Consider the following 8,452-nt stretch of genomic DNA (forward strand, 5'->3'; position numbering starts at 1 on the left):
GAGGAGCTAATGCCCCTTGTTTATCCAAAACTTCAATCAACATTCTCAAGTGAAAAAAGGAAAAACAAGACATAGTTTCCCTAGTTTATCCAAAACATCGCTTAATGTTTTGAGGCTTAAAAATATCCGTTTAAAAAGTTAATGGCCCTAGTTTATTGAAAAACTTTAGTTCATGTGAAGTGATTCTACCAAGAAACACTAGGGCATTATCTTTCAAAGGGGTGTATCCTTTAGAAAAAGGGTGGGAATAACTTCACCCTTCTAAATAAGGAAATACTCAAGGTAAGAAGGATAGTGTAGTCTTCCCATGTCCTCACAAAGAAATTGCAATTTTAGGACGTACCTTGAAAATTGAGAGTTTGGGATTACTTTCAAATGCTAGGGTTAAAAGAAAGACCAAAAGAGCACGAGAGCTTTCATCTATTTATTATGGTTCATATTTTTGGGTGGCCAAATTCTATAAGCCAACATGGGAGATGATAAAGAAGCAGGCACTAGTAGGGAGTGCGCCCCAATAAGGAAGGTAGCAGCCGCATGAGCCGCCAACTGGCCAATCATGCATGGAGCTTGAAGCCTAGTCACTAGGAGCTGCATGGTCGATCATGGTAGCAATGCGCCACATTTCAGTAAGGAACTCATCTAGCTTGGAGATGGATGCACCAGCAGGGCATTGCACGCTAGCACGGAGGCGAGATCCGAGCTCTTGGGCGCGGCGCCTCATGTCCTGGCTTTGCATCACGTCGAGGACGACATCATGGATGGAGGTGCGCGTCACCAGGCCATGACGATGGTCTCCGTTGCATGCTGGGGGAGCCACGGTAGGGTAATGCACAGGCCTCCCGACCTTCCACGTCTCGACTAGGTAGCTGCGGTCCACGAATTGGTCGGCGAAGTAGGGCCATGCAACCGTGGGCACCCCATTATACACTGCCTCCATCGTCGAGTTCCACCCGCAGTGCGTCACAAAGCAACCGATGGCCCGGTGCGCCAGCACCGCCTCCTGCGGCGCCCACGCCACCACCAGCCCCCGGCCACGCGTTCTCTCCTCGAACCCCTTCGGCAGCCGAGCAGTCGTCCCATCCATAAGGTCTGCCCTCACCACCCACAAGAAGGCTTTCTTGGTCGCTTCCAACCCCAAGGCCAGCTCCTCCAGTTGGGCTTGATTGAACATCGCTAAGCTTCCGAATGAGACGTACACCACCGACGCTTCCTCCTGACCATCCAACCATCTTACGCACCCTCCTTCTTCCTTCCAAAATCCCACGCTTGTTCTGTTTGCAGTCGCCTCCTTTGGCTGGCCATCCAGTTGCGTAACTTTGAAATCGTATGCAAATAACGGTCCTACCGGGCAAATATTGACATCTCTTGGGAAGCTTTCCGCCACCTCCTTCTCTAGCTCAATGCTTGAGTTGCATAAAAACCAAGGTGCCATGCACATTTGTTTGAATCTTTTCATCATGAATTGGTAGATGCCCACAATATCCTCGTCTTTTCCTAATGTCCATGGAAGCTCCCCACCACGAATCCTTGGGACACCAGGATAGGAAGTCTTGATATATTCCGATCGATGGACGGGAATGCCTACATCAACAAGCACATGAAGCACGATGTTGGAATACGTTAGACATCAAGGAGAGTATCCAAATACCTAAAAACTTTATCAAAGCTAGGTCAAGAAATGGAGAAAATGAAATGCAATGTGATGTCCCTTATATAGGACATGTCACATTTTTGCTGCATAGCATTTAAAATGGGATGTTATGGGGAAATCCTCGGAATTCATAATATTCTTGAAATAAAATTCCACAAAAGAAGCCAAAGTTCTGGTCGATATTGCCATTAAGATTAAAAGGGTGTTGTCACAATATTTGATGGCATCCTACATAATAACTCAAAATAGAAACTTTATCACATCAATCGACCATGATTTTCACGTGAGAGAGAAATTATTCTTGGCTTGCAACAACTGTTGCATGCTCTTATTTTCAATATATATTAAAAACCATCTTTTGCAAGACTAGTTGTTATTTTTCGATTTTGTTTAAGTGTAGTTTTAAAAGAAATTGTCACTTGCTTGACGAAGCAATTATGGATAGACCATTCTCAAACCATTCAAACTTTCACATGTATTTGTTTTAGGTCGAGGTTATCGAGGGAAATAAGAATGCTGATCAGCATTTAGTCCATAATAATCTCTCTCTCTCTCTCTCTCTCTCTCTCTCTCTCTCTCTCCACATCCAGTGAGTTTGTGTAAACTGGTGAACACAGAGAGCGCAAGCATTGATTTCATACCATCGGGAGCGACATCTCCATTGATCTGGAGAAGCTCAACGTCGTGGAGGAGGCGGGCAGAGGCGATACTGGGGCACCAGAACGAGGCGGTGGCGATGCGGAGCTGGGCGGCGATGGCGGGGACGTCCACGTTGACGATGTCAGCGACGAGGCAGGTGGCGGGGGGCTGGAGCTGCTGCTGCAGGAAGCGCAGGAGGATGGGCTCCATGGAGTTGAGGGCGCGGATCAGCTGGGGCAGGTCCGCGGTTCGATTCTCGCCGGGGGCCAGGCCGTCGGGCAGGGCTGCCAGGCGGATGGGCAGACCGCTGTGCTCGGGGAGCGGCGAGGCCACGACGGTATAATGGCTGGGATCGGCGGCATTGCTATTTTCTACATCATTGGCGCGTGACGCGGCGGGCGACGTGGAGGCCCTGAGGATGAGGTGGTGGTTGTGCTCCGTGTTCACGAACGTGACTAGGACGCCGCGGCGAGCCACGAACTGCGCCAGCTGCATCATGGGGCGGATGTGGCCCAGGGCCGGGAACGGGAACATGACCAGGTGCGGCCGTGCGCCTCGCCCATTAACCTCCTCCTCTCCGCCTCTTCCCAATCCCATGTTTGTCACGGCCGTCCTGCTGCAGCAGAAAAGACTTCTTCTTCTTCTTCTTCTTCTTCTTGTCTGCCGTCCGCTCCTTCCTCTCCCCTCGCCGCTCGTTTTTAAGCGCGCAGGCGGCAGGCAAATTCCGCCCACTACGCCAAGCAACATCCGATGAACGGGAACCGCGCTCACACTGCCTTGGATCTGCATCCGTGTTCACATCCAAAGCGACGCAGTACACTCGCGTTCATACACGCTAACCCTCCTCTAGTCCCAAACCCTACCTACCTAACCTTCCTTCATTATCATCTCATTACGTGCTTACGAACATGGGGACAAAGGCATGAACAAGGGTATCAACCTTGTACATACACCAACTTGCATAGAACGTTCATATCATGCATGGCCCAAGCAATTATCCAATAATAATTTTCATGCAATCATAATGTTTGAATTCCAATGACACATCATGGCATCATTTGTACGTGTGCACTCTCGTGAAAGAACATTTTGCCAAGACAGGACAATAATGAAAATGCTCTCATTTTTATTGCATCCTCTCCAAGAATATAAGAGTTTCTTTTACTAATTTCACAAACTCACTTGGTGTTAAATCCCATTGTTTGGAAATGCTCCTAGGGATAAGGTCTTGAGGGGTACCTGAATAGTCTGAAATTGGAACGCTCCAACACATTTTAAAATGCGTATTTACCCTTCCCTATATAATTGAAAAGGATTCCAACCTTTAAATCAAGAAAGATCCCGAAAAGGAAATTTCCTTCTAGTCCTATTCTAAAAGCTATGTTACATGATGCCCATAATATGTTAAGTGACATTTAATTGGAGTGATAATCAAAATGACACATCACGTAACCTTAGTACTCAGTAATAAGTTTTCAACATCCATAATGGAGACAGAATCTCTCAACCTCTGCACAGAGGACAAATACACATCTCTTTATTCACACAAAGGACAAAATCCCTTAGAATCCACACAAAGGACAATAATACATTTTACATCAATATAGCTCATCGGTATGTTTGCATTTTTGAAGAAAGGACAAATAAACATTTCTCTATTCACATGTCTAAGTGATACCATTGTGCTACTAGAGGTAAGGAAAGAAAATACCAAAAATTAGGGGATAAGTGGACTTAAAAATACATGAATAATTAATCTCAAAAAATTTGCACCATTCACAAATTCTAGCCCCGATAAGATGTTAATCTAGCTCATTCTTGGGAGGTCCATGTAGTATACGTCATTTTCAATTGTTTTATGGGATTCTCATCGGTCTAGCTTTTTTCTCCTATTATTTCCGTTCAACATCACAAATAAAAACACACAAGAAACATTTCCAAGGAACTATAAGTGAACTCTTGCAACATCGAGTTTCATTTTTCTTGGTATGAATGAGTTTTTGCATATTTGTCTTAAACACATCCCCTTCTAATTATATGGATGAGAATGCACCAAATTGCCTCACTAGAAAATTTGCATGTCTACATGCATATGTGCGTGTATTGTTATATCTTGGTAAGATGGCATCAAAGTTTCTAGCTTCTACAAACACACCTATAAAATCCCTTTAAAATGGTGCATGCTTTTGAAAGCTTAGGATCATCACTAATACATTCGTTGTTAGCAAGGAGTGGCCCATAGTAGATTTTTTGACAACATACACTTTGAGAACAAAAATGTTATATGACATGTATGTAGCTTAGAAGTTCTTGTGTGATCAAGATTAGTGGGTCTTATCTAGTCCACTCCAATTCATCTGGTCATATCTAGTTCACTTCCATTCATGTCTTTGTACTACATTTATTTTTTTTTGCCGAAGCCCAACGGGCACCTACAATGTGTATATGTAGGAATCTAGACAATAGATTCATGTAAGTCTCCTTAGATTTGGATGGGAGATGAAGAAAGGTACAAAAAAGGAACAAGTGTAAATCTCTACCACGGGGGAAGGGGATGGGGGGAGTCACTAATAAATATGTAAGTCTATCACGTGGGTTTAAAACAAGGGATTTTAGAAATTAATTTTTAAAACCTTTGCATATAGAAGCTATCAATAAATGGGGATATTCACAAGTTAAATAGGAAAAGAATGTGTTTTATTCATGACAAATTCACAAATAAGTGGTTTTTAAATTACGTCTTGAATGCACATGATAGTAAGGGTTTACACACTGAACCTCCCAAGGTATAAATGTAGACTAGATATATGAAGCATGATATTTTAGTACATCATTAGTAGTAGTCGAGCCCTATACATGTACTTTGTCTATTGAGTTGGATTGTAAAGAAGAGAATGAGGAGAGAAAATGGAAGAGAAAGGATTGTAGAAAGGAGAGAGAAGAGGATGAAAATGAGACAAAAAGACATGAGCAAATATAAAGAAGGAAGGGAAGCCATGGAAGTTGCAAGGAAGGTGAAGAGTCTACTTGATTGAAATTTCTAGCTGCCCTAATTGAGTCCTTTTACACCTTTTATACCCCATTAGTGTCACGAGTATTTCTCATAGTTCCCATGCGATCCCACTCTTTACATTATTATAAAGAAGAGAACTGAGGAGAGATAAGGAAAGAGAGGAAAGAGTTTAGAAAGGAGAGAGAAGAGGAAGAAAAGGAGATAGAAATATTGGAGAAAGAGATAGAAAGACTGGAGGAGAGAGAAAGAAGGAAGGGAAGCCATAAAGGTTCTGAGGAAGGTGAAGAGACTAGTTGATTCAAATTTTCGGAAGCCCTAACTGAGTCTCTCTACACCTTTTGTATCCCATCAATGTGATCTAGTATTTCCCTAGTTCCTATGCGATCCCACTCTTTAAATTCCATCGTACTGTCAAGGGGTTTTGCCCTCAAAAACAAAAGTAAGACTTATTGTTGTGGCTTAGTAGTGAGGCTAGCATTACAATGAGAGAAATATGGATGGAAAAGCTTATATCTCAGTGGAATTGGGCTATACAATCATGCAGAGGCATTGCTAAGTTGTAAGGCTGGCCACCAATTCTTAACAAATGGGCTCTTGAAGATTGTGGACAGCATGCTATCCACCATAGTCCTGTTAAATCTATCATAACTTTTTATGGGCTATTCCGAATGGGGTGTGTTGCATGTCAAAATGAAGCTCTTGGCGAGTACTTTCAGATAGATATGATGCACTTTTTTATAACAAATGTAGGGTCAAAATTAATTTAAAGTAGAGTGCTATTTGCAAGTAGTCTATGGGTAAAATGGGGCCATGTCTAGCTAGTCTCTTTAGCCAATTGGGCTTCTTTTAGGTAGGGAAATTCCTTCAAAATGGTGGTTGGTCACCAAGAGGTCTCTTCTAGGGGTAGACCTTGCCATTTAATGAGGCATTCTTTGATGGATTTGGACCTCAACTACTTATTATGTTGCCCAATGGATTGCCTCAAGGGTATTTTGAATGATGCTCTCTTTGTCCATGGGGGGTTAACTCTTCCACGTAATCCAATTGAGGTGTCAACAAAGGGCTTAAAATAACTGAAATTTTTTTAATCTTAGTTGATGAGGGGAGTTCCAAGTGATAGGCCAAGTCATCTACCCCTTTTATGACTCAGTATGGCCCATATAACATGTGGGCTAGCTTATTTCTAATCCCATCCTTGTGAGTAGAGTAATGGGACTTTGGCATGTTCAAAAGAACCTCTTAAAACTCCATGTGCCTTCTGTTTTCATCTACATAGAGCTTCATGTGGTCTTGATCTTTTCAAAGATTCACCTTATATTGCTAAAGCAGGGCATGCATGCACTCTAATTCCTCCTTGCTCTGAGGGTTTATCTTGTCATTGAAGAGGACCATAGGGAGGGGGATCTTATACCTATAGAGTTATAATTTTCTTTGAGGCACATCTATTGGTTGGAAACCATAGGTTGTGGATAATAGCATGCTCATATTCAATCCAGATGTTGCTATTATTCTACATGGATATTTAGTGTTGGTAGAGAAGCCTTTGTGTTGCCGTCACACACACACACACACACACACACATTTTCTCCATACACCCACCTATAAGTGACGACTTCCTCAACTTGTGCCTTGGAGGTATGCATACATTTTTTGGTGCATATGTAGCTTCATATTGTCTTGGTATAAAATATAATTTGCAAGCTTTCATGATTTCTTGGAGGTATGTGGACATTTTTTAGTGCATATGTAGCTTCATATTGTCTTGGTATAAAATATAATTTGCAATCTTTCATGATTTCTTGGCCACCTAGGTTAGGCAAAGATCTTGGTTTTGGCATAGACCTTAAAGGCATTTCAAGCATGCATATATTCAATGCAAAAACATGAAAACACATATTTCTGTATGATGTTAAGATGGGCTTGAGAGTTTGCACTCTCTTTTCTCTAAATGCATCAATAAGATTTTGTTGCATAGCAAGCAAGTGAGCTCTTGTGCTCGGTTGTGTTTAGAGGAGGTGACTCTTGTAACAAGGAATCCTGGTGCCATATTTAGATGAAAGCATAGCTTGATATTGTTATATGAATCAAAAACTATGATCCAAAAGGGAATAATGGAGTGGACAGTGAGTGACTCTGCATGGCATTATATATTTATTATTTATGTTCATATGGAGGGAGGGAGAGAGAGAGGAATTGTAGTCATGCACCCACCTCTACACATGCCAAGCTTATGATCAAAATATTGCTAATTAATTGATTGATAATGAGATATTTCTGTCACCTTAATTCTTGTTTCTTATTATCAACCTTGATTCTAGTCATGGTCCTCCCCTTAATCAATATGCAAGATTTGAGATCTCAATCTAGAGTTGTCCAAAATTTACCACCATCAACCAAGAGAAGTATATTATGGCTCCTTAAGTATTTGTGTATGGTAAGAGAGCACATACATTTCTTATGGCATTGCCAATATTTTCTAACACTCAAAATGATAATTGTAGTCAAATATCAATGCGAGCCACTTCTATATGGACTTCATATTGTTTTATTAAATATGAAATCCTCATTTGGTATCATTTTTATACAAGTCCTTTTTCCAATGTTGCTCAAATTTTTTGGTTAGCTCAAAAAAACTTGCTCGGTGAATGGTTTTCCTGTACCTATACAATGCGTCAAAAGGGAAAACTTCAATGCTAGAGTGAATGGAGTTATTGTACGCAAACTCTATCAAATGGAGCCACAAGTCCTAAGTATATTGTATTAGGACAAAAGTATGTTAGATAGGTCTCAAACCATTTGTTAACCCTCTCTATTTGGCCATTAGTTTGGGGGTGGTACGCCATGGATGAAGATAACTTGGTATTCATATAGTTGAAAACCGCTTGCCAAAAGTTGTCCATAAACTTGGCATCCTTGTCATGCATATGATTTGTGGTAATCCATGCAATTTAATTACATGCTCCATAAACTAAGTGGCCATTTGAGATACTAAGTATTTTTGGGGATGAAGTGAGTTACTTTGGTGAGTCTATCTATGACCACATATATGCTATTCCACCTTCTCTTGGTTGTGATAAGCCTGTGATAAAGTCCATAGTAATATGCATTCATTTCCCCTTAGGGATAGGAAAGAGATGCAATAAATCATC

At 41.6% G+C, this 8,452-nt stretch overlaps 1 protein-coding gene across 1 annotated transcript; it reads right to left on the reverse strand.

The window, feature by feature from the left end:
- Positions 1 to 350: 350 nt before the first annotated feature.
- Positions 351 to 3,171, reverse strand: LOC148021719 (UDP-glycosyltransferase 83A1-like). The gene is made up of 2 exons (XM_087696642.1): positions 2,293 to 3,171; positions 351 to 1,581 (listed from the first exon to the last, which is right to left on the reverse strand). The coding sequence occupies exons 1-2, from the start codon at positions 3,077 to 3,079 to the stop codon at positions 575 to 577; spliced, it is 1,794 nt and encodes a 597-aa protein (XP_087552768.1). The 5' UTR covers positions 3,080 to 3,171; the 3' UTR covers positions 351 to 574.
- Between the last annotated feature and the right edge of the window lie 5,281 nt (positions 3,172 to 8,452).

The sequence above is a fragment of the Lygodium microphyllum genome, chromosome 17 (genome assembly GCF_053477565.2).
Source record: "Lygodium microphyllum isolate KBCC chromosome 17, Lygodium_microphyllum_v1.1.10, whole genome shotgun sequence".
Classification (NCBI taxonomy): domain Eukaryota; kingdom Viridiplantae; phylum Streptophyta; class Polypodiopsida; order Schizaeales; family Lygodiaceae; genus Lygodium; species Lygodium microphyllum.

Bases quoted from the DNA above. Each gene is read 5' to 3' on its own strand.
- LOC148021719 (XM_087696642.1), bottom strand. From the start codon at position 3,079: ATGCAGATCCAAGGCAGTGTGAGCGCGGTTCCCGTTCATCGGATGTTG. The intron at 1,582-2,292 runs GTATGAAATCAA...TTGTTGATGTAG, and splicing joins TGGAGATGTCGCTCCCGATG to GCATTCCCGTCCATCGATCG.